Here is a 26488-nt window from a genome sequence, read left to right on the forward strand (position 1 = left end):
ACCAATGCTGGGGCGACAACACGGGGAGACGGAGATTCCCTTATCGCTTCAGATGTTTCCAACATCCCGTCTTTTTATTTGAAGACGTTCCTGGATTATTCTCATCGGTGGTACCTGACACAGTCGAAGGATGCAAAACGTCCTGAAGAAGAAGAAGAGCCTCTGAACAGGAACAGGAAGAGCCTGCCAGTAAGGAGGATCAAATGGACGGCCACCAATTGACGGGAGAGAAAAGGAACAACTTCCTGAACATAAAGAGCAAACAGTGACAGAGTTGGAGAAAGAGAGAAAGAGAGGAAGAAACGTAAAAAGCAAAAGAAGAAAGAGAAGTGAATGGAGGTACCAGATCCTGACGAACGAACTGAAGAGAGAACTAAGAAAAAGTCAAACAAGATTCACACACAACGTGACGAGGCGATGAGTAGCTGGAAGAAAAATAAAACCCGTAATGACACAGAGACAGAAGAGGGGATGGACAGTGGCCTCTCAGCGTCTGCAGTAGATGTCTCAGATGTAAGGGTGCCAGAGGAGGCCAGAAAGAGTAAGAAGAAGCACAAGAACAAACAAACGAAGCTTGAAGAGGGAGCGGAAAGCCGTCAGACAGTTTTAAGATTAGATGATCCTGAAATCATAGAACTATACACTGAAGCGGTTGAGGGAGGGGAAAATGTGGTAACGGAGGTACAGAAGAAGGTAAAGGAGAAGAGGAAACGAAAGGAAATAGTTGGAGAGATTCAACTGAACATTTGTCCAGATGAAACAGAGCTCCCAGGTATTCTAGAACAAACTGGGAGAAAATGGAAAACAACATCGAGGCTGAGAACACAACCGGATGGAGGGGCTGTAGAGGCAGCAGGAGAAGAAAGAGAACCAGATGGAGGGGCTGTAGAGGAGCAGGCAGAAAGAGAGACAACCAGATGGAGGGGCTGTAGAGGGCAGCAGGAGAAGAAAGAGACAACCAGATGGAGGGGCTGTAGAGGGCAGCAGGAGAAAGAGACAACCAGATGGAGGGGCTGTAGAGGGCAGCAGGAGAAGGAAGAGACAACGCTGCAGAGAGTCCGACACGGGAATGGACAGTGTCCCCTCTAAGTCTGACAACAGGACTCCTGATGCTGCACCAGAATCTGAGACAGGGGAAGATGGCCCCCATGCAACCACGGTTGAGACAAGCACCCAACACCGCAGACGCATCCAAAACGATAAAGCTCTCAGGTCAGTAGAAAGGAACCTCGTACACTTGTTTAAGAGTGAATCTAGCATCTACTGAGAGTGATTTCCCTTATGGTGGTAGTGAACATAACCATTGACAGTAGGATTTGCTGGTGAAAACCAGACCTCTGTGAATCATTGTGCTGTGTACCAGAGTTTCATCTGAAACCTCTTCCTGTGCAGAGAGGAGGCATTTCTGTCCTGCCCTGTCAACTCAGAGGTTTCAAAAACAGATGTTTTAGATGTTATTTAGATATTTCTCCCCTCTCTATGTTACAGTGAAAAAGAATGGAGGGCTGTGATTGAGCTCAAAGAGTTTGTTCCCAATGTTGAGTCTCTGTCTGTTTTGAGGATCAGAGTAATGATCAAGTATGATCTTGATCGATTCAAGGAATTCCGAAGACAAGGTAGGTTTATTCTTTAAACCCTCGTGGTGTTTATCGTAGGATGATGTAGCTAACTTGTCCACATGTAAGCTATGTTATGTAACATCTTACTGTGTTGATGTTTGAGAAATTGATTGACTTCTGGGGAAAAAAGAAAAATTGTGATATTTTCTCCCTCAACACATGAATCCACATTCAGTGTTTGGCCCGCTGACTAAATGTGTCATCATTTAGACCCAGTAGGTTAAACCAGGGCTCCAGACTGACATCATTTAGACCCAGTAGGTTAAACCAGGGCTCCAGACTGACATCATTTAGACCCAGTGGGTTAAACACGGGCTCCAGAATGACATCATTTAGACCCAGTAGGTTAAACCAGGGCTCCAGACTGACATCATATTTAGACCCAGTAGTTTAAACCAGGGCTCCAGACTGACATCATTTAGACCCAAGGGTTAAACCAGGGCTCCAGACTGACATCATTTAGACCCAGTGTGGTTAAACCAGGGCTCAGACTGACTCATTTAGACCCAGTAGGTTAAACCAGGGCTCCAGAACTGACATCATTTAGACCCAGTAGGTTAAAACCAGGGCTCCAGACTGACATCATTTAGACCCAGGAGGTTAAACCAGGGCTCCAGACTGACATTTAGACCAGTAGGTTAAACCAGGGCTCCAGACTGACTCAAGACCCAGTAGGTTAAACCAGGGCTCCAGACTGACATCATATTAGACCCAGTAGGTTAAACCAGGGCTCCAGACTGACATCATTTAGACCAGTAGGTTAAACCAGGGCTCCAGACTGACTCATTTAGACCCAGTAGGTTAAACCAGGGCTCCAGACTGACTCATTTAGACCCAGTGGTTAAACCAGGGCTCCCGACTGACTCATTTAGACCCAGTAGGTTAACCAGGGCTCCAGAGACTCATTTGACCCAGTAGGTTAAACCAGGGTCCAGACTGACATCATTTAGACCAGTAGGTTAAACCAGGGCTCCAGACTGACATCATTTAGACCCAGTAGGTTAAACCAGGGCTCCAGACTGACATCATTTAGACCCAGTAGGTTAAACCAGGGCTCCAGAATGACATCTTAGAACCATGGGTTAAACCAGGGCTCCAGACTGACATCAATTGACCCAGTAGGTAAACCCGGCTCCAGACTGACATAATTTAGACCAGTAGGTTAAACCAGGGCTCCAGACTGACATCATTTAGACCCAGTAGGTTAAACCAGGGCTCCAGACTGACATCATTTAGACCCAGTAGGTTAAACCAGGGCTCCAGACTGACATCATTTAGACCCAGTAGTTAAACCAGGCTCCAGACTGACATCATTTAGAACCAGTAGGTTAAACCAGGGCTCCAGACTGACATCTTTAGACCCAGTAGGTTAAACCAGGGCTCCAGACTGACATCATTTAGACCCAGTAGGTTAAACCAGGCTCCAGACTGACATCATTTAGACCCAGTGGTTAAACCAGGGCTCCAGACTGACATCATTTAGACCCAGTAGGTTAAACCAGGGCTCCAGACTGACTCATTAGAGACAGTAGGTTAAAACAGGGCTCCAGACTGGACATCATTTAGACCCAGTAGGTTAAACCAGGCTCCAGACTGACATCATTTAGACCCAGTGTGTTAAACCAGGGCTCCAGACTGACATCATTTAACCAGTGGTTAAACCAGGGCTCCAGACTGACATCATTTAGACCCAGTAGGTTAAACCAGGGCCAGACTGACATCATTTAGACCCAGTGGGTTAAACCAGGCTCCAGACTACATCATTTAGACCCAGTGGTTAAACCAGGGCTCCAGACTGACATCATTTAGACCCAGTAGGTTAAACCAGGGCTCCAGACTGACATCATTTAGACCCAGTAGGTTAAACCAGGACTCCAGACATGACATCATTAGACCCAGTAGGTTAAACCAGGGCTCCAGACTGACATATTTAGACCCAGTAGGTTAAACCAGGGCTCCAGACTGACATCATTTAGACCCAGGGTTAAACCAGGGCTCCAGACTGACATCATTTAGACCCATGTGGTTAAACCAGGGCTCCAGAATGACTCATTTAGACCCAGTAGGTTAAACCAGGGCTCCAGACTGACGTCATTTAGACCAGTAGGTTAAACCAGGGCTCCAGACTGACTCATTTAGACCCAGTAGGTTAAACCAGGGCTCCAGACGACATCATTTAGACCCAGTAGTAGGTTAAACCAGGGCTCCAGAGACATCATTTAGACCAGTAGGTTAAACCAGGGCTCAGACTGACCTCATTAGACCCAGTGGGTTAAACCAGGGCTCCAGACTGACATTTAGACCCAGTGGTTAAACAGGGCTCCGACACTGACATCATTAGACCCAGTAGGTTAAACCAGGCTCCAGACTGACATCATTTGACCCAGAGGTTAAACCAGGGCTCCAGACTGACATCATTTAGACCCAGTAGGTTAAACCAGGGCTCCAGACTGACATCATTTAGACCCAGTGGTTAAACCAGGGCTCCAGAATGACATCATTTAGACCCAGTAGTTAAACCAGGGCTCCAGACTGACATCATTTAGACCCAGTAGGTTAAACCAGGGCTCCAGACTGACATATTTAGACCCAGTAGGTTAAACCAGGCTCAGACTGACATCATTTAGACCCAGTAGGTTAAACCAGGGCTCCAGACTGACATCATTTAGACCCAGTAGGTAAACCAGGCTCCAGACTGACACATTTAGACCAGTAGGTTAAACCAGGGCCAGACTGACATCATTTAGACCCAGTGGGTTAAACAGGGCTCAGACTGACATCATTTAGACCCAGTGGGTTAAACCAGGGCTCCAGACTGACATCATTTAGACCCAGTGGTTAAACCAGGGCTCCAGACTGACATCATTTAGACCCAGTAGGTTAAACCAGGCTCCAGACTGACTCATTTAGACCCAGTAGGTTAAACCAGGGCTCCAGACTGATATGATTTAGACCAGTAGTTAAACCAGGGCTCCAGAGACATCATTTAGACCCATAGGTTAAACCAGGGCTCAGACTGACATCATTTAGACCCAGTAGGTTAAACCAGGGCCCCAGACTGACATCATTTAGACCCAGTAGGTTAAACCAGGGCTCCAGACTGACATCATTTAGATCCAGTAGGTTAAACCAGGGCTCCAGACTGACATCATTAGAACCCAGTAGGTTAAACCAGGCTCCAGACTGACATCATTTAGACCCAGTAGGTTAAACCAGGGCTCCAGACTGACATCATTTAGACCAGTGGTTAAACCAGGACTCCAGACTGACATCATTTAGACCCAGTAGGTTAAACCAGGCTCCAGACTGACACATTTAGACCCAGAGGTTAAACCAGGGCTCCAGACTGACATCATTTAGACCCAGTAGGTTAAACCAGGGCTCCAGACTGACATCATTTAGACCCAGGGGTTAAACCAGGCTCCAGACTGACCTACATTAGACCCAGTAGGTTAAACCAGGGCTCCAGACTGACATCATTTAGACCCAGTAGGTTAAACCGGGCTCCAGACTGACATCATTTAGACCCAGTAGGTTAAACCGGGACTCCAGACTGACATCATTAGACCCAGTAGGGTAAAACCAGGGCTCCAGACTGACATCATTTAGACCCAGTAGGTTAAACCAGGGCTCCCGACTGACACATTTAGACCCAGTAGGTTAAACCAGGGCTCCAGACTGACATCATTTAGATCCAGTAGGTTAAACCAGGGCTCCAGACTGACATCATTTAGACCCAGTAGGTTAAACCAGGGCTCCAGACTGACATCATTTAGACCCAGTGTGTTAAACCAGGGCTCCAGACTGACATCATTTAGACCCAGTGGGTTAAACCAGGGCTCCAGACTGACATCATTTAGACCCAGTAGGTTAAACCAGGGCTCCAGACTGACATCATTTAGACCCAGTAGGTTAAACCAGGACTCCAGACTGACATCATTTAGACCCAGTGGGTTAAACCAGGGCTCCAGACTGACATAATTTAGACCCAGTAGGTTAAACCAGGGCTCCAGACTGACATCATTTAGACCAGTAGGTTAAACCAGGGCTCCAGACTGACATCATTTAGACCCAGTGGGTTAAACCAGGGCTCCAGACTGACATCATTTAGACCCAGTGGGTTAAACCAGGGCTCCAGACTGACATCATTTAGACCCAGTAGGTTAAACCAGGCTCCAGACTGACATCATTTAGACCCAGTAGGTTAAACCAGGGCTCCAGACTGACATCATTAAGACCCAGTAGGTTAAACCAGGGCTCCAGACTGACATCATTTAGACCCAGTAGGTTAAACCAGGGCTCCAGACTGACATCATTTAGACCCAGTAGGTTAAACCAGGACTCCAGACTGACATCATTTAGACCCAGTAGGTTAAACCAGGACTCCAGACTGACATCATTTAGACCCAGTAGGTTAAACCAGGGCTCCAGACTGACATCATTTAGACCCAGTAGGTTAAACCAGGACTCCAGACTGACATCATTTAGACCCAGTAGGTTAAACCAGGGCTCCAGACTGACATCATTTAGACCCAGTGGGTTAAACCAGGGCTACAGACTGACATCATTTAGACCCAGTGGGTTAAACCAGGGCTCCAAACGGACATCATTTAGACCCAGTAGGTTAAACCAGGGCTCCAGACTGACATCATTTAGACCCAGTAGGTTAAACCAGGGCTCCAGACTGATATCATTTAGATCCAGTAGGTTAAACCAGGGCTCCAGACTGACATCATTTAGACCCAGTAGGTTAAACCAGGGCTCCAGACTGACCTCATTTAGACCCAGTAGGTTAAACCAGGGCTCCAGACTGACCTCATTTAGATCCAGTAGGTTAAACCATGGCTCCAGACTGACATCATTAAGACCCAGTAGGTTAAACCAGGGCTCCAGACTGACATCATTTAGACCCAGTAGGTTAAACCAGGGCTCCAGACTGACATCATTTAGACCCAGTGTGTTAAACCAGGGCTCCAGACTGACATCATTTAGACCCAGTGGGTAAAACCAGGGCTCCAGACTGACATCATTTAGACCCAGTAGGTTAAACCAGGGCTCCAGACTGACATCATTTAGACCCAGTGGGTTAAACCAGGGCTCCAGACTGACATCATTTAGACCCAGTAGGTTAAACCAGGGCTCCAGACTGACATAATTTAGACCCAGTAGGTTAAACCAGGGCTCCAGACTGACATCATTTAGACCCAGTAGGTTAAACCAGGGCTCCAGACTGACATCATTTAGACCCAGTGGGTTAAACCAGGGCTCCAGACTGACATCATTTAGACCCAGTAGGTTAAACCGGGACTCCAGACTGACATCATTTAGACCCAGTAGGTTAAACCAGGACTCCAGACTGACATCATTTAGACCCAGTAGGTTAAACCGGGGCTCCAGACTGACATCATTTAGACCCAGTAGGTTAAACCAGGGCTCCAGACTGATATCATTTAGATCCAGTAGGTTAAACCAGGGCTCCAGACTGACATCATTTAGACCCAGTAGGTTAAACCAGGGCTCCAGACTGACATCATTTAGACCCAGTGTGTTAAACCAGGGCTCCAGACTGACATCATTTAGACCCAGTGGGTTAAACCAGGGCTCCAGACTGACATCATTTAGACCCAGTAGGTTAAACCAGGGCTCCAGACTGACATCATTTAGACCCAGTGGGTTAAACCAGGGCTCCAGACTGACATCATTTAGACCCAGTGGGTTAAACCAGGGCTCCAGACTGACATCATTTAGACCCAGTAGGTTAAACCAGGGCTCCAGACTGACATCATTTAGACCCAGTAGGTTAAACCAGGGCTCCAGACTGATATCATTTAGATCCAGTAGGTTAAACCAGGGCTCCAGACTGACATCATTTAGACCCAGTAGGTTAAACCAGGGCTCCAGACTGACCTCATTTAGACCCAGTAGGTTAAACCAGGGCTCCAGACTGACCTCATTTAGATCCAGTAGGTTAAACCAGGGCTCCAGACTGACATCATTTAGACCCAGTAGGTTAAACCAGGGCTCCAGACTGACATCATTTAGACCCAGTGTGTTAAACCAGGGCTCCAGACTGACATCATTTAGACCCAGTGGGTAAAACCAGGGCTCCAGACTGACATCATTTAGACCCAGTAGGTTAAACCAGGGCTCCAGACTGACATCATTTAGACCCAGTGGGTTAAACCAGGGCTCCAGACTGACATCATTTAGACCCAGTAGGTTAAACCAGGGCTCCAGACTGACATAATTTAGACCCAGTAGGTTAAACCAGGGCTCCAGACTGACATCATTTAGACCCAGTAGGTTAAACCAGGGCTCCAGACTGACATCATTTAGACCCAGTGGGTTAAACCAGGGCTCCAGACTGACATCATTTAGACCCAGTAGGTTAAACCAGGGCTCCAGACTGACATCATTTAGACCCAGTAGGTTAAACCAGGACTCAAGACTGACATCATTTAGACCCAGTAGGTTAAACCAGGGCTCCAGACTGACATCATTAAGACCCAGTAGGTTAAACCAGGGCTCCAGACTGACATCATTTAGACCCAGTGGGTTAAACCAGGGCTCCAGACTGACATCATTTAGACCCAGTGGGTTAAACCAGGGCTCCAGACTGACATCATTTAGACCCAGTAGGTTAAACCGGGGCTCCAGACTGACATCATTTAGACCCAGTAGGTTAAACCGGGACTCCAGACTGACATCATTTAGACCCAGTAGGTTAAACCAGGACTCCAGACTGACATCATTTAGACCCAGTAGGTTAAACCAGGGCTCCAGACTGACATCATTTAGACCCAGTAGGTTAAACCAGGGCTCCAGACTGACATCATTTAGACCCAGTAGGTTAAACCAGGGCTCCAGACTGATATCATTTAGATCCAGTAGGTTAAACCAGGGCTCCAGACTGACATCATTTAGACCCAGTAGGTTAAACCAGGGCTCCAGACTGACATCATTTAGACCCAGTGGGTTAAACCAGGGCTCCAGACTGACATCATTTAGACCCAGTAGGTTAAACCAGGGCTCCAGACTGACATCATTTAGACCCAGTGGGTTAAACCAGGGCTCCAGACTGACATCATTTAGACCCAGTGGGTTAAACCAGGGCTCCAGACTGACATCATTTAGACCCAGTAGGTTAAACCAGGGCTCCAGACTGACATCATTTAGACCCAGTAGGTTAAACCAGGACTCCAGACTGACATCATTTAGACCCAGTAGGTTAAACCAGGGCTCCAGACTGACATCATTTAGACCCAGTAGGTTAAACCAGGGCTCCAGACTGACATCATTTAGACCCAGTAGGTTAAACCAGGGCTCCAGACTGACATCATTTAGACCCAGTGGGTTAAACCAGGGCTCCAGACTGACGTCATTTAGACCCAGTAGGTTAAACCAGGGCTCCAGACTGACGTCATTTAGACCCAGTAGGTTAAACCAGGGCTCCAGACTGACGTCATTTAGACCCAGTAGGTTAAACCAGGGCTCCAGACTGACATCATTTAGACCCAGTAGGTTAAACCAGGGCTCCAGACTGACATCATTTAGACCCAGTAGGTTAAACCAGGGCTCCAGACTGACATCATTTAGACCCAGTGGGTTAAACCAGGGCTCCAGACTGACGTCATTTAGACCCAGTAGGTTAAACCAGGGCTCCAGACTGACATCATTTAGACCCAGTAGGTTAAACCAGGGCTCCAGACTGACATCATTTAGACCCAGTAGGTTAAACCAGGGCTCCAGACTGACATCATTTAGACCCAGTGGGTTAAACCAGGGCTCCAGACTGACATCATTTAGACCCAGTGGGTTAAAGCAGGGCTCCAGACTGACATCATTTAGACCCAGTAGGTTAAACCAGGGCTCCAGACTGACATCATTTAGACCCAGTAGGTTAAACCAGGGCTCCAGACTGACATCATTTAGACCCAGTAGGTTAAACCAGGGCTCCAGACTGACATCATTTAGACCCAGTGGGTTAAACCAGGGCTCCAGACTGACATCATTTAGACCCAGTAGGTTAAACCAGGGCTCCAGACTGACATCATTTAGACCCAGTAGGTTAAACCAGGGCTCCAGACTGACATAATTTAGACCCAGTAGGTTAAACCAGGGCTCCAGACTGACATCATTTAGACCCAGTAGGTTAAACCAGGGCCCCAGACTGACATCATTTAGACCCAGTAGGTTAAACCAGGACTCCAGACTGACATCATTTAGACCCAGTAGGTTAAACCAGGGCTCCAGACTGACATCATTTAGACCCAGTGGGTTAAACCAGGGCTACAGACTGACATCATTTAGACCCAGTGGGTTAAACCAGGGCTCCAGACTGACATCATTTAGACCCAGTAGGTTAAACCAGGGCTCCAGACTGACATCATTTAGACCCAGTAGGTTAAACCAGGGCTCCAGACTGATATGATTTAGATCCAGTAGGTTAAACCAGGGCTCCAGACTGACATCATTTAGACCCAGTAGGTTAAACCAGGGCTTCAGACTGACATCATTTAGACCCAGTAGGTTAAACCAGGGCCCCAGACTGACCTCATTTAGACCCAGTAGGTTAAACCAGGGCTCCAGACTGACATCATTTAGATCCAGTAGGTTAAACCAGGGCTCCAGACTGACATCATTTAGACCCAGTAGGTTAAACCAGGGCTCCAGACTGACATCATTTAGACCCAGTAGGTTAAACCAGGGCTCCAGACTGACATCATTTAGACCCAGTGTGTTAAACCAGGGCTCCAGACTGACATCATTTAGACCCAGTGGGTTAAACCAGGGCTCCAGACTGACATCATTTAGACCCAGTAGGTTAAACCAGGGCTCCAGACTGACATCATTTAGACCCAGTGGGTTAAACCAGGGCTCCAGACTGACATCATTTAGACCCAGTGGGTTAAACCAGGGCTCCAGACTGACATCATTTAGACCCAGTAGGTTAAACCAGGGCTCCAGACTGACATCATTTAGACCCAGTAGGTTAAACCAGGACTCCAGACTGACATCATTTAGACCCAGTAGGTTAAACCAGGGCTCCAGACTGACATAATTTAGACCCAGTAGGTTAAACCAGGGCTCCAGACTGACATCATTTAGACCCAGTAGGTTAAACCAGGGCTCCAGACTGACATCATTTAGACCCAGTAGGTTAAACCAGGACTCCAGACTGACATCATTTAGACCCAGTAGGTTAAACCAGGACTCCAGACTGACATCATTTAGACCCAGTAGGTTAAACCAGGGCTCCAGACTGACATCATTTAGACCCAGTAGGTTAAACCAGGACTCCAGACTGACATCATTTAGACCCAGTAGGTTAAACCAGGGCTCCAGACTGACATCATTTAGACCCAGTGGGTTAAACCAGGGCTACAGACTGACATCATTTAGACCCAGTGGGTTAAACCAGGGCTCCAGACTGACATCATTTAGACCCAGTGGGTTAAACCAGGGCTCCAGACTGACATCATTTAGACCCAGTAGGTTAAACCAGGGCTCCAGACTGATATCATTTAGATCCAGTAGGTTAAACCAGGGCTCCAGACTGACATCATTTAGACCCAGTAGGTTAAACCAGGGCTCCAGACTGATATCATTTAGATCCAGTAGGTTAAACCAGGGCTCCAGACTGACATCATTTAGACCCAGTAGGTTAAACCAGGGCTCCAGACTGACCTCATTTAGACCCAGTAGGTTAAACCAGGGCTCCAGACTGACATCATTTAGATCCAGTAGGTTAAACCAGGGCTCCAGACTGACATCATTAAGACCCAGTAGGTTAAACCAGGGCTCCAGACTGACATCATTTAGACCCAGTAGGTTAAACCAGGGCTCCAGACTGACATCATTTAGACCCAGTAGGTTAAACCAGGACTCCAGACTGACATCATTTAGACCCAGTAGGTTAAACCAGGGCTCCAAACTGACATCATTTAGACCCAGTAGGTTAAACCAGGACTCCAGACTGACATCATTTAGACCCAGTAGGTTAAACCAGGACTCCAGACTGACATCATTTAGACCCAGTAGGTTAAACCAGGGCTCCAGACTGACATCATTTAGACCCAGTGGGTTAAACCAGGGCTACAGACTGACATCATTTAGACCCAGTGGGTTAAACCAGGGCTACAGACTGACATCATTTAGACCCAGTGTGTTAAACCAGGGCTCCAGACTGACATCATTTAGACCCAGTAGGTTAAACCAGGGCTCCAGACTGACATTTAGACCCAGTAGGTTAAACCAGGGCTCCAGACTGACATCATTTAGACCCAGTGGGTTAAACCAGTGCTCCAGACTGACATCATTTAGACCCAGTAGGTTAAACCAGGGCTCCAGACTGACATCATTTAGACCCAGTAGGTTAAACCAGGGCTCCAGACTGACATCATTTAGACCCAGTAGGTTAAACCAGGGCTCCAGACTGACATCATTAAGACCCAGTAGGTTAAACCAGGGCTCCAGACTGACATCATTTAGACCCAGTAGGTTAAACCAGGGCTCCAGACTGACATCATTTAGACCCAGTAGGTTAAACCAGGACTCCAGACTGACATCATTTAGACCCAGTAGGTTAAACCAGGACTCCAGACTGACATCATTTAGACCCAGTAGGTTAAACCAGGGCTCCAGACTGACATCATTTAGACCCAGTAGGTTAAACCAGGACTCCTGACTGACATCATTTAGACCCAGTAGGTTAAACCAGGGCTCCAGACTGACATCATTTAGACCCAGTGGGTTAAACCAGGGCTCCAGACTGACATCATTTAGACCCAGTAGGTTAAACCAGGGCTCCAGACTGACATCATTTAGACCCAGTGTGTTAAACCAGGGCTCCAGACTGACATCATTTAGACCCAGTGGGTAAAACCAGGGCTCCAGACTGACATCATTTAGACCCAGTGGGTTAAACCAGGGCTCCAGACTGACATCATTTAGACCCAGTGGGTTAAACCAGGGCTCCAGACTGACATCATTTAGACCCAGTGGGTTAAACCAGGGCTCCAGACTGACATAATTTAGACCCAGTAGGTTAAACCAGGGCTCCAGATTGACATCATTTAGACCCAGTAGGTTAAACCAGGGCTCCAGACTGACATCATTTAGACCCAGTGGGTTAAACCAGGGCTCCAGACTGACATCATTTAGACCCAGTAGGTTAAACCAGGGCTCCAGACTGACATCATTTAGACCCAGTAGGTTAAACCAGGACTCAAGACTGACATCATTTAGACCCAGTAGGTTAAACCAGGGCTCCAGACTGACATCATTAAGACCCAGTAGGTTAAACCAGGGCTCCAGACTGACATCATTTAGACCCAGTAGGTTAAACCAGGGCTCCAGACTGACATCATTTAGACCCAGTATGTTAAACCAGGACTCCAGACTGACATCATTTAGACCCAGTAGGTTAAACCAGGACTCCAGACTGACATCATTTAGACCCAGTAGGTTAAACCAGGGCTCCAGACTGACATCATTTAGACCCAGTAGGTTAAACCAGGACTCCAGACTGACATCATTTAGACCCAGTAGGTTAAACCAGGACTCCAGACTGACATCATTTAGACCCAGTGGGTTAAACCAGGGCTACAGACTGACATCATTTAGACCCAGTGGGTTAAACCAGGGCTCCAGATTGACATCATTTAGACCCAGTAGGTTAAACCAGGGCTCCAGACTGACATCATTTAGACCCAGTAGGTTAAACCAGGGCTCCAGACTGACATCATTTAGACCCAGTAGGTTAAACCAGGGCTCCAGACTGACATTTAGACCCAGTAGGTTAAACCAGGGCTCCAGACTGACATCATTTAGACCCAGTGGGTTAAACCAGGGCTCCAGACTGACATCATTTAGACCCAGTGTGTTAAACCAGGGCGCCAGACTGACATCATTTAGACCCAGTAGGTTAAACCAGGGCTCCAGACTGACATCATTTAGACCCAGTAGGTTAAACCAGTGCTCCAGACTGACATCATTTAGACCCAGTAGGTTAAACCAGGGCTCCAGACTGACATAATTTAGACCCAGTAGGTTAAACCAGGGCTCCAGACTGACATCATTTAGACCCAGTAGGTTAAACCAGGGCTCCAGACTGATATCATTTAGACCCAGTAGGTTAAACCAGGGCTCCAGACTGACATCATTTAGACCCAGTGGGTTAAACCAGGGCTCCAGACTGACATCATTTAGACCCAGTAGGTTAAACCAGGGCTGCAGACTGACATCATCACGTTTTGACACTAAAGCCGTCTGTATACGGTAAGATTTAGACTTTGATGTGACAGTTACATTTTTTATTTTATTTGTCTCATTGGTGTGAGCTGCACAATCTACATCACCTGACTCAAACTGTCCTATTTGTGTGTGAGCCCTAGGTTACCGCGCTAGTCTGGCGCCCTAGGTTACAGCGCTAGCCTGGAGCCCTAGGTTACCGTGCTAGTCTGGAGCCCTAGGTTACCGTGCTAGCCTGGAGCCCTAGGTTACCGCGCTAGCCTGGAGCCCTAGGTTACCACGCTAGCCTGGAGCCCTAGGTTACCGCGCTAGCCTGGAGCCCTAGGTTACCGCGCTAGTCTGGTGCCCTAGGTTACCGTGCTAGCCTGGAGCCCTAGGTTACCGCGCTAGTCTGGAGCCCTAGGTTACCGCGCTAGCCTGGAGCCCTAGGTTACCGCGCTAGCCTGGAGCCCTAGGTTACCGCGCTAGCCTGGAGCCCTAGGTTACTTCGCTAGCCTGGAGCCCTAGGTTACCGCGCTAGTCTGGAGCCCTAGGGTAACGCGCTAGTCTGGAGCCCTAGGGTAACGCGCTAGTCTGGAGCCCTAGTTTACCGTGCTAGCCTGGAGCCCTAGGTTACCGTGCTAGTCTGGAGCCCTAGGTTACCGTGCTAGTCTGGAGCCCTAGGTTACCGTGCTAGCCTGGAGCCCTAGGTTACCGCGCTAGTCTGGAGCCCTAGGTTACCGCGCTAGTCTGGAGCCCTAGGTTACCGCGCTAGCCTGGAGCCCTAGGTTACCGCGCTAGTCTGGAGCCCTAGGATAACGCGCTAGTCTGGAGCCCTAGGGTAACGCGCTAGTCTGGAGCCCTAGGATAACGCGCTAGTCTGGAGCCCTAGGGTAACGCGCTAGTCTGGAGCCCTAGGGTAACGCGCTAGTCTGGAGCCCTAGGGTAACGCGCTAGTCTGGAGCCCTAGGTTACCACGCTAGCCTGGAGCCCTAGGTTACCGCGCTAGCCTGGAGCCCTAGGTTACCGCGCTAGTCTGGAGCCCTAGGTTACCGCGCTAGCCTGGAGCCCTAGGTTACCGCGCTAGTCTGGAGCCCTAGGTTACCGCGCTAGCCTGGAGCCCTAGGTTACCGCGCTAGCCTGGAGCCCTAGGTTACCGCGCTAGCCTGGAGCCCTAGGTTACTTCGCTAGCCTGGAGCCCTAGGTTACCGCGCTAGTCTGGAGCCCTAGGTTACCGCGCTAGTCTGGAGCCCTAGGGTAACGTGCTAGTCTGGAGCCCTAGGATAACGTGCTAGTCTGGAGCCCTAGGATAACGTGCTAGTCTGGAGCCCTAGGATAACGTGCTAGTCTGGAGCCCTAGGATAACGCGCTAGTCTGGAGCCCTAGGATAACGCGCTAGTCTGGAGCCCTAGGTTACCGCGCTAGCCTGGAGCCCTAGGTTAACGCGCTAGTCTGGAGCCCTAGGATAACGCGCTAGTCTGGAGCCCTAGGGTAACGCGCTAGTCTGGAGCCCTAGGGTAACGCGCTAGTCTGGAGCCCTAGGGTAACGCGCTAGTCTGGAGCCCTAGGGTAACGCGCTAGTCTGGAGCCCTAGGTTACCGCGCTAGCCTGGAGCCCTAGGTTACCGCGCTAGCCTGGAGCCCTAGGTTACCGCGCTAGCCTGGAGCCCTAGGTTACCGCGCTAGCCTGGAGCCCTAGGTTACCGCGCTAGCCTGGAGCCCTAGGTTACCGCGCTAGCCTGGAGCCCTAGGTTACCGCGCTAGCCTGGAGCCCTAGGTTACCGCGCTAGCCTGGAGCCCTAGGTTACCGCGCTAGCCTGGAGCCCTAGGTTACCATGCTAGTCTGGAGCCCTAGGTTACTGTGCTAGCCTGGAGCCCTAGGTTAAGCCTCTGTGGAATCTTCTGTCTTTTCCAGGCATTTCCCTGCGAACTGGACGATACAGCGCACAGGAGAACAAACAACTCATGAGTAACATAAACGAATTCCTGGCTCTCACAGGGATTGAGAATGCTGCTAAACTCTTCCATACAAAGCGCTTCAAAGACGAACTGACACAAATCCAGAGGTTGAAGAGTCATCACAGGTTCCCTGAAAGAATAGGTGCGGTGTATTCTAGCCAGCTTCATAACGATAACAGATAAAGTTTCATCCCCACATTTATATCCCTGTCTTTAGCATAAATAAGTATGCTAAGGGATCTCCCAGAAAACTGATCTCCTCTCCCCGTTGCAGCTGAAGGAATCCCAAGGCCTTGGCATAAGATCTATAGTCGTGGTGGGAGGAAAATGTTTGATGGCAGCAGCTACAAGGGCAGGTAAGACTGGGCTAGTTACTTTAAGGATCTGACAACGCTAATAATGGGCTTTGTGTACAAAAGTATAGTGATATTGAATTGGAACTAACAACTGTGCTGTTTTTCCTGACACGAAGGTCGTTATACTGTGCTTTTTTACAGACTTATTACTTGAATGTTTCTATGAATTTTTAGACGAAGGTTCAGCGAAGATGAACTTTACTCTTTGAAAAAACTGCAGACGTTGCACGGCAACAATTGGGTGAAGATCTCGCAGTTGACTGGCCGGAGTGAAACGCCGCTCAGGAAGCGTTTTTCTCAGATGTGTAAGTCATTAGGAACTTTAATTAAATATAATGACTAGAGGTCGACCCATTATGATTTTTCAACGCCGATTCCGATACCGATTATTGGAGGATCAAAAAAAGCCGATACCTATTAATCGGCCGATTTAATTTAAAAAAAATTGTAATAATGACAATTGCAACAATACTGAATGAACACTTATTTTAACTTAATATAATACATCAATAAAATCAATCTAGTCTCAAATAAATAATGAAACATGTTCAATTTGGTTTAAATAATGCAAAAACAAAGTGTTGGAGAAGAAAGTAAAAGTGCAATATGTGCCATGTAAGAAAGCTAACGTTTAAGTTCCTTGCTCAGAACATGAGAACATATGAAAGCTGGTGGTTCCTTTTAACATGAATCTTCAATATTCCCAGGTAAGAAGTTTTAGGTTGTAGTTATTATAGGAATTATTGGACTATTTCTCTCTATACGATTTGTATTTCATATACCTTTGACTATTGGATGTTCTTATAGGCACTTTAGTATTGCCAGTGTAACAGTATAGCTTCCGTCCCTCTCCTCGCTCCTACCTGGGCTCGAACCAGGAACACATCGACAACAGCCACCCTCGAAGCAGCGTTACCCATGCAGAGCAAGGGGAACAACTACTCCAAGTCTCAGAGCGAGTGACGTTTGAAACGCTATTAGCGCGCACCCCGCTAACTAGCTAGCCATTTCACATTGGTTACACCAGCCTAATCTCGGGAGTTGATAGGCTTGAAGTCATAAACAGCGCAATGCTTGAAGCACAACGAAGAGCTGCTGGCAAAACGCACGAAAGGACTGTTTGAATGAATGCTTACGAGCCTGCTGCTGCCTACCACCGCTCAGTCAGACTGCTCTATCAAATCATAGACTTAGTTATAACATAATAACACACAGAAATACGAGCCTTAGGTCATTAATATGGTCGAATCCGGAAACTATCATCTCGAAAACAAGACGTTTATTCTTTCAGTGAAATACGGAACCGTTCCGTATTTTATCGAACGGGTGGCATCCATGAGTCTAAATATTACTGTTACATTGTACAACCTTCAATGTTATGTCATAATTACGTAAAATTCTGGCAAATTAGTCGGCCCAAACTGTTGTATATACACTGACTGTGTGTGCAATGAACGCAAGAGAAGTGACACAATTTCACCTGGTTAATATTGCCTGCTAACCTGGATTTCTTTTAGCTAAATATGCAGGTTTAAAAATATATACTTCTGTGTAGAAAGGCATTGATGTTTATGGTTAGGTACACATTGGAGCAACGACAGTCCTTTTTTGCGAATGCACACTGCATCGATTATATGCAACACAGGACACTAGATAAACTAGTAATATCATCAACCATGTGTAGTTAACTAGTGATTATGATTGATTGATTGTTTTTTTATAAGATAAGTTTAATGCTAGCTAGCAACTTACCTTGGCTTCTTACTGCATTCGCGTAACAGGCAGGCTCCTCGTGGAGTGCAATGTAATCAGGTGGTTAGAGTGTTGGACTAGTTAACCGTAAGGTTGCAAGATCGAATCCCTGAGCTGACAAGGTAAAAATCTGTCGTTCTGCCCCTGAATGAGGCAGTTAACCCACCGTTCCTAGACCGTCATTGAAAATAAGAATGTGTTCTTGACTGACTTGCATAGTTAAATAAAGATTAAATAAAAGGTGTAAAAAAAAAAATCGGCCAAATCGGTGTCCAAAAATACCGATTTCCGATTGTTATGAAAACTTGAAGTCGGCCCTAATTAATCGGCCGTTCCGATTAATGGGTCGACCTCTAATAATGACTCTTGATCCTTACCTGACATCCTGCTTCACTTCTTTTTGGGACATTTTGTTACCAGCGTTGTCTGAACAACGGTCCCTCTTTGTTTGGTGTGTGTTTTTCAGTCGCAAACTTAGGTTCTTGGAGCGAGGAAGAACTGAAGAGACTAATGGAAGCTGTGAGAGACCACCTGCTGGGACAGGTGGAGCCTGGCAGAGGACATGCCACCATCAGGAAAGACAAGCTGTACAACAACATCCCCTGGACAGATGTATGCCGGAGGGTTAAGACACGCCACCGGGACCAGTGTAGAATGAAATGGTCGGTAGTACAGAGTTTCATGGTTAACTGTTGCAAAAAATAAAATAAAAATGGCTGACATTTTCACAGTGAAAAATAATTATGCATAGTGCAGAAATTACTGTAAAATACATTATGATCTTCCAGGGTGATTTAATTTGAAACTTTTCTTCAACAATGTGCTTTATAAAGAAATTGGTATTCATGTATCGCTCACTAATCTTTCATGGACAGACTGGAAACATAAATTGTACCGTAGAATCTGTCTAGAGACTATTGGATGTGTCAGACTAACAGTGAAATGCTGACTGAGGGGTTCTTATCCAACCATGCAGAGTTAAAGATAAAATAGACATAGTGACACAAGGAGTAAATACTCAGTGAATAACTATAATGAGTAAAAATAACATGGCTATATACAGGAAGTAGAAAATAACATGGCTATATACAGGAAGTAGAAAATAACATGGCTATATACAGGAAGTAGAAAATAACACGGCTATATACAGGAAGTAGAAAATAACATGGCTGTATATAGGAAGTAGAAAATAACACGGCTATATATAGGAAGTAGAAAATAACATGGCTATATACAGGAAGTAGAAAATAACATGGCTATATACAGGAAGTAGAAAATAACATGGATATATACAGGAAGTAGAAAATAACATGGCTGTATATAGGAAGTAGAAAATAACATGGCTATATACAGGAAGTAGAAAATAACATGGCTATATACAGGAAGTAGAAAATAACATGGCTATATACAGGAAGTAGAAAATAACACGGCTATATACAGGAAGTAGAAAATAACACGGCTATATATAGGAAGTAGAAAATAACATGGCTATATACAGGAAGTAGAAAATAACATGGCTATATATAGGAAGTAGAAAATAACATGGCTATATACAGGAAGTAGAAAATAACATGGCTATATACAGGAAGTAGAAAATAACATGGCTATATGTAACGGATGTGAAATGGCTAGCTAGTTAGCGGGTACGCGCTACTAGCATTTCAATCAGTTACGTCGCTTGCTCTGAGACTTAAGTAGGGTTTCCCCTTGCTCTGCAAGGGCCGCGGCTTTTGTGGAGCGATGGGTAACGACGCTTCGTGGGTGTCAGTTGTTGATGTGTGCAGAGGGTCCCTGGTTCGCGCCCGTGTCGGGGCGAGGGGACGGTTTAAAGTTATACTGTTACATATATACAGGAAGTAGAAAATAACATGGCTATATATAGGAAGTAGAAAATAACATGGCTATATACAGGAAGTAGAAAATAACACGGCTATATACAGGAAGTAGAAAATAACACGGCTATATACAGGAAGTAGAAAATAACATGGCTATATACAGGAAGTAGAAAATAACACGGCTATACAGTCCACTGGGAAAATATTCAGACTTTTTCCACTTTCTTATTCTAAAATGGATTAAATAAATAAAAATATCAATCTATATACAATAAAATTCAGACATTTTTGCAAAAATAATGATCACCTACAATGACGAGACAGCCTATAGGGATGAGGTTAGAGACCTGGCAGTGTGGTGCCAGGACAACAACCTCTCCCTCAACGTGAGCAAGACAAAGGAGCTGATCGTGGACTACAGGAAAAGGAGGACCGAACACGCCCCCATTCACATTGACGGGGGCTGTAGTGGAGCAGGTCGAGAGTTTCAAGTTCCTTAGTGTCCACATCACCAATGAACTATCATGGTCCAAACACACCAAGACAGTTGTGAAGAGGGCACGACAATGCCTATTCCCCCTCAGGAGACTGAAAGGATTTGGCATGGGTCCCCAGATCCTCAAAAGGTTCTACAGCTGCACCATCGAGAGCATCCTGACCGGTTGCATCACTGCCTAGTATGGCAACTGCTCGGCTTCCAATCGCAATTCGCTACAGAGGGTAGTGTGTACGGCCCAGTACATCACTGGGGCCAAGCTTCCTGCCATCCAGGACCTCTATACCAGGCGGTGTCAGAGGAAGGCCTAAAACATTGTCAGACTCCAGTCACCCAAGTCATAGACTGTTCTCTCTGCTACCGCGCGGCAATTGGTACCAGAGCACCAAATCTAGGACCAAAAGGCTCCTTAACTGCCATGAGACTGCTGAACAATTAGTCAAATGGCCACCTGGACTATGGACTATTTACATTGACTCCCCCCTTTCTTGAACTGCATTGTTGGTTAAGGGCTTGTAAGTAAGCAATTGTTGAATTCGGCGCATGTGACAAATAAAGTTTGATTATAAATGATTTGGAAAGGCATACACCTGTCTATATATAAGGTCCCACAGTTGACAATGCATGTCAGAGCAAAAATCAAGCCATGAGGTCGAAGGAATTGTCCGTAGAGCTCCGAGACAGGATCGTTTTGAGGCATAAATCTGGGGGAAGGGTACCAAAAAATGTGTGCAGCATTGAAGGTCCCCAAGAACACAGTGGCCTCCATCATTCTTAAATGGAAGAAGTTTGGAACCACCAAGACTCTTCCTAGAGCTGACCGCCCGGCCAAACTAAGCAATCTGGGGAGAAGGGCCTTGGTCAGAGAGGTGACCAATAACCCGATGGTCCCTCTGTCAGAGCTCCAGAGTTCCTCTGTGGAGAAGGGAGAACCTTCCAGAAGGACAACCATCTCTGCAGCACTCCACCAATCAGGCCTTTATGGTAGAGTGGCCAGACAGAAGCCTCTCCTCAGTAAAAGGCACATGACAGCCTGCTTGGAGTTTGACAAAAGGCACCTAAAGGACACTCAGACCATGAGAAACAAGATTCTCTGGTCTGATGAAACCAAGATTGAACTCTTTGGCCTGAATGCCAAGTGTCACATCTGGAGGAGACCTGGCACCATCCCTACGGTGAAGCATGGTGGTGGCAGCATCATGCTGTGGGGATATTTTTCAGCGGCAGGGACTGGAAAACTTGTCGGGATCGAGGGAAAGATGAACAGAGAGATCCTTGATGAAAACCTGCTCCAGAGCGCTCAGGACCTCAGACTGGGGTGAAGGTTCGCCTTCCAACAGGACAACGACCTTAAGCACACAGCCAAGACAACGAAGGAGTGGCTTCGGGACAAGTCTGAATGTCCTTGAGTGGCCCAGCCAGAGCCCGGATTTGATCCCAATCTAACATCTCTGGAGAGACCTGAAAATAGCTGTGCAGAGACGCTCCCCATCCAACCTGACAGAGCTTGAGAGGATCTGCAGAGAAGAATGGGATACATTTCTAAAAAAGCTATTTTTGCTTTGTCATTATGGGATATTATGTGTAGTCTGAGGGGGGGGGGGGAGATTTTAAAGTAATTTTAGAATAAGGCTGTAAGGTAACAATGTGGAAAAAGTCAAGGGGTCTGAATACTTTCCGTATACCCTGTACGTCAAACTTCTGCCATAGCCAGTTGGCAAGTATGCCAATATTTCTCTTTTGCCAGTCAACCTTATGGAAATGGCACTGTTAAGATTCTATGTGACTTATGTTATACAGGGAAATTAGCAGAAATTATTAATATATCTTACACAATGTTAGTTGTTAGTTAACCCAGATGAATTGCTCGCTAAACTCTAGTTAAATAGTCGTCTCGTTAATAACTCAAATTGTTCTTTTGCACGTTGCACAATTCTTGCACTATGACAATGTCCCCCTTGTTTTGTTTCCACAAGCGTTCAGATTCAGAACATTGTCTTTTGAGACGTCTCTTCTCCTGTTTCCAGGTTGGGTGTTATGGCACACAAAATGACATATGGACAACCAGTATTCAGCGGAGGTGTGAAAACCGTAAAGGCTAAAGTGGATTTGATCAAAGCGTGAGTCATGTGAAGATTTTTTATTCAATATATGCTATTGTACAATTGTTTAGTTTATTTTCTTTGGAAGATTTATTAGCCCAGTGTAGTGACTTACTAATGTGGTGTACTTTTGCCAATGTTGATTCAATGTCATTTTGACCTTTCAGGTTGAACGCAATGCAGGTGGAAGATGCAACAGATATTGACTGGGAAGAAATTGCTCACACAATTGGGTAAGTGGGTTTTATTATACACAGATTCTACTTTGTTTTAGACAATGTTGTATTTTTATTATCAATGACATTTTCAGTGACAGAGGTTTGTATTATGTTAGTATTTACGTTTCGATTCTCAAATCTCTTAACACAACGCAGATGTTTTAATTGTCTACGAACTCGGTCGATAACCGTCAAAGAAAGGGGGATCTGTACAGTACAAGCACAGCCTTTGTTTCCTATCTTCTAGAAGTGAGGAGTACAACCGCACATGGCAGGGTCATTGTGGTTTATGTGTGTGGGAATGCAGTGTTATGTGCTAACATTTCTTTCATGTCCAAAGGGGTGTGACTCCTTGCTACGTGCAGATGCACTACCACAAGCTGAAAGTAGCCAAAGTGCCATTGAGACAGAGCATGTCTTTCTGTGGTAGGTACAAGCTGAAAGTAGCCAAAGTGCCATTGAGACAGAGCATGTCTTTCTGTGGTAGGTACAAGCTGAAAGTAGCCAAAGTGCCATTGAGACAGAGCATGTCTTTCTGTGGTAGGTACAAGCTGAAAGTAGCCAAAGTGCCATTGAGACAGAGCATGTCTTTCTGTGGTAGGTACAAGCTGAAAGTAGCCAAAGTGCCATTGAGACAGAGCATGTCTTTCTGTGGTAGGTACAAGCTGCTGTCATACACACAGTTGTTTGTTTACAATCCCTATGTGTTTTAGGTTGGAGGTTTTTAGAATAGTTGAGTCCAAGTCACTATGATCAGTGTTCCGGTGACATCACTTCCAAGGGACAGGAAGTTTAACCTTTCAGTGATAGTCATAGTGATACCCATCCCGGATCCGGGAGCATCCTCATCAAAAAAGCTGACTAGCATAGCATAGCCTAACGGGACAGGGATATCATATAATATAATTTCATGAAATCACAAGTCCAATACAGCAAATGAAAGATAAACATCTTGTGAATCCAGCCATCATTTCCGATTTTTTAAATGTTTTACAGCGAAAACACTATGTATTTATATTAGCTAACCACAATAGCCAAACACACAACTGCATATTTTCACCATGTTTCCACCGCATAGGTAGCTTTCACAAAACCCACAAATAGAGATAAAATGAATCACTAACCTTGAACAACTTCATCAGATGACAGTCTTATAACATCATGTTATACAATACATTTATGTTTTGTTCGAAAATGTGCATATTTAGAGGTACAAATCCTGGTTTTACATTGCAGCCACCATCACAAATAGCACCAAGCAGCCAGAATAATTACAGAGAGCAACGTGAAATACATAAATACTCATCATAAAACATTTATGAAAAATACATGGTGTACAGCAAATGAAAGATAAACATCTTGTGAATCCAGCCAATATTTCCGATTTTTTTTAAGTGTTTTACACCGAAAACACAATATAGAATTATATTAGCTTACCACAATAGCCAAACACACAAAGGCATTTATTCACCGCCAACATAGCTTTTGCAAAAACCAGCAATAGATATAAAATTAATCACTAACCTTTGGACAACTTCATCAGATGACAGTCTTATAACATCATGTTATACAATACATTCATGTTTTGTTAGAAAATGTGCATATTTAGAGGTACAAATCCTGGTTTTACATTGTGAATACGTAGCCACAATACGTCAAAATGTCCGGAGATATTTTGGACAGTCACCTAATCTAACCAAAGAACTCATCATAAACTTTACATAAAAATACTTGTTGTACAGCAAATGAAAGATACACTGGTTCTTAATGCAACCGCTGTGTTAGATTTTAAAAAGTAACTTTACTACAACATACAAAATGCATTATTGTGAGACAGCGCTCACCTATTCTCCGCCGTGTTGGAGTCAACATATTACACAGAAATACGAAATAACATCATAAATGTTGTCTTACTTTTGCTGATCTTCCATCAGAATGTTGTGCAAGGAGTCCTAGGTCCAGAATAAATCGTTGTTTGGTTTTAGAATGTCCATTTCTTCTGTCGAATTAGCAACTTTGGCTAGCCATGTCGAGCTCACGTGTCCATCATCTCTTGACGCATGGAACGAAAAATTCCAAATAAACTGGTCAAACTCGGTTGAAAATCCTACTTTATGATGTTCTTCTCATATGTATCCAATAAAATGAGAGCCGGAGCAATTCGTAGTGTATACCGAACGCTTTTCAGAAGACAATGTGAGGTTCCCCGGCGCGCAGATGAAAACTGACAAAAGAGCAGACTTGTCACTCCAAAAGCTCTCATTCGACCTCACATCAAGCTAGACACCCCATTCAACCTTCTACTGCCTGTTGACATCTAGTGGAAGGCGTATGAAGTGCATATAGATCGATAAATATAAGCCAGTTGAATAGGCAGGCCCTGACACAGAGCCTCGTTTTCAGATTTTTCACTTCCTATATGGAAGTTTGCTGCCAAATGAGTTCTGTTTTACTCACAGATATAATTCAAACAGTTTTAGAAACTTCAGAGTGTTTTCTATCCAATAGTAATGATAATATGCATATTGTATGATCTAGAATAGAGTACGAGGCCGTTTAAATTGGGCACGATTTTTTCCAAAGTGAAAACAGCGCCCCCCTATTCACAAGAAGATAAGCTAGCTCCATTTTGACTGCATGTTTTTAAACCTCCTGTTCATCTCCAGCACTATACAAGTCCACATATGTGTAAATGACGTGTTTCTACATTCGGAAAGAGATGAAAACCTACAAAGAAAATGCCACGTGTCATCACATGTAACAACACTGATTACCCCCCTTCAAATATAATGATGCTTTGAGGAAGAATCTTGTTTTCTGGACACGTTTACTGATTTAATGTATATGTGTTTTACTTTCAGAGATCATTGATTTCCTGTACAGTAGTGTTCTGCCCAAGTTTGAAGAGCTCCTCCGACACAGTCAGACTGAGCCAGGAGAGACCGAGTCCAGAGATCTCCACCAGGTTCAGACTGAGTCAGGGGAGACCGAGTCCAGAGATCTCCACCAGGTTCAGACTGAGTCAGGGGAGACCGAGTCCAGAGATCTCCACCAGGTTCAGACTGAGTCAGGGGAGACTGAGTCCAGAGACGATCCACAAGAGCTCTTCCTGCTCTCAGAGATCTTTGAAAATGAGGACGACTGAGATTATTACAGCGAGGTTCAGAACAGTTGATTATCAATCATTTTTATCTCTGCAAGCTTTATTTTTTTAATGTTATTTCAAAGGCAGCTTTTGAAAAGAGTCGTTTGGATGTAGATGGTGAAAATCTATTGAATGATCCTGAACATGCTGGTTAGGAGTTTTCCTTTTCTGAAATTCCCTGATATCCTGGATGCTTTGTTAACATTAGACATGATTACACCCCCAGGGGCTGAGCATCTGGAGCCTGGTCTGCTTATGTGTGCAGCAACCCCTTATTCCTGCATCAGTAGCCCATATATTTATGTAACATTGTTATCAGGAAGTATTAAAAGAACATGGACATATGTGCCGGCACTTCATAAGGACGGTAGTGACTTACTCACTTTTCAACACTTCCTTGTTTAGCTGAGATTCTTGAATCCTTGATCAATGTACAACTTTGTTCTTTTTTTAATCTGATAATTGTATTCTTATTATAAACCAATCAGGGTTTTAGCCCTGGGTATAATACTACCACAGCAACCCCGCTAGTTGTTAATGATCTTGTCGATACCTGGGATGCTAAAAAGATCTGTGCTGCCTTGTTCATTGACCTGTCAAAGACGTTCGATACTGTTAAACATTTTGTTTTACTGAAGAAATGATCGAGTCGTCCTGGGATATACAGCCTGTTCATGGTTTCAGAATTATCTGAGTGACAGAACTCAGGCCATCTTGATAGATGGGGTTAAATCAGAATTATCTAAGCGACAGAACTCAGGCCATCTTGATAGATG

At 45.5% G+C, this 26488-nt stretch overlaps 1 protein-coding gene across 3 annotated transcripts; it reads left to right on the forward strand.

Moving 5' to 3' along the window:
• Positions 1 to 26056, forward strand: LOC120047830 (transcription termination factor 1-like). 3 transcript variants are annotated; one of them, XM_038993373.1, is made up of 12 exons: positions 1 to 832; positions 918 to 1212; positions 1489 to 1616; positions 15765 to 15950; positions 16083 to 16164; positions 16339 to 16469; positions 18383 to 18578; positions 22275 to 22367; positions 22517 to 22582; positions 22908 to 22993; positions 25429 to 25521; positions 25567 to 26056. In XM_038993373.1, exons 1-12 carry the CDS (start codon positions 334 to 336, stop codon positions 25710 to 25712), a joined length of 2001 nt encoding a protein of 666 aa, XP_038849301.1. In that variant the 5' UTR covers positions 1 to 333; the 3' UTR covers positions 25713 to 26056. The 3 variants fall into 3 exon arrangements, with proteins under 3 accessions (XP_038849301.1, XP_038849300.1, XP_038849299.1); XM_038993372.1 differs by having other exon boundaries at positions 1 to 849; positions 935 to 1212; positions 25429 to 26056; XM_038993371.1 differs by having other exon boundaries at positions 25429 to 26056.
• Positions 26057 to 26488: the final 432 nt, after the last annotated feature.

Source organism: Salvelinus namaycush, chromosome 5 (genome assembly GCF_016432855.1).
Source record: "Salvelinus namaycush isolate Seneca chromosome 5, SaNama_1.0, whole genome shotgun sequence".
NCBI lineage: Eukaryota > Metazoa > Chordata > Actinopteri > Salmoniformes > Salmonidae > Salvelinus > Salvelinus namaycush.

Excerpts from the sequence above, each read along its gene's own strand:
- LOC120047830 (XM_038993372.1), top strand. The coding sequence starts at position 334 with ATGGAGGTACCAGATCCTGACGAACGAACTGAAGAGAGAACTAAGAAA. Across the intron at positions 16,165-16,338 it reads GGCAGCAGCTACAAGGGCAG|ACGAAGGTTCAGCGAAGATG; the intron begins GTAAGACTGGGC and ends ATGAATTTTTAG. Across the intron at positions 22,368-22,516 it reads AAAGTGGATTTGATCAAAGC|GTTGAACGCAATGCAGGTGG; the intron begins GTGAGTCATGTG and ends TTGACCTTTCAG.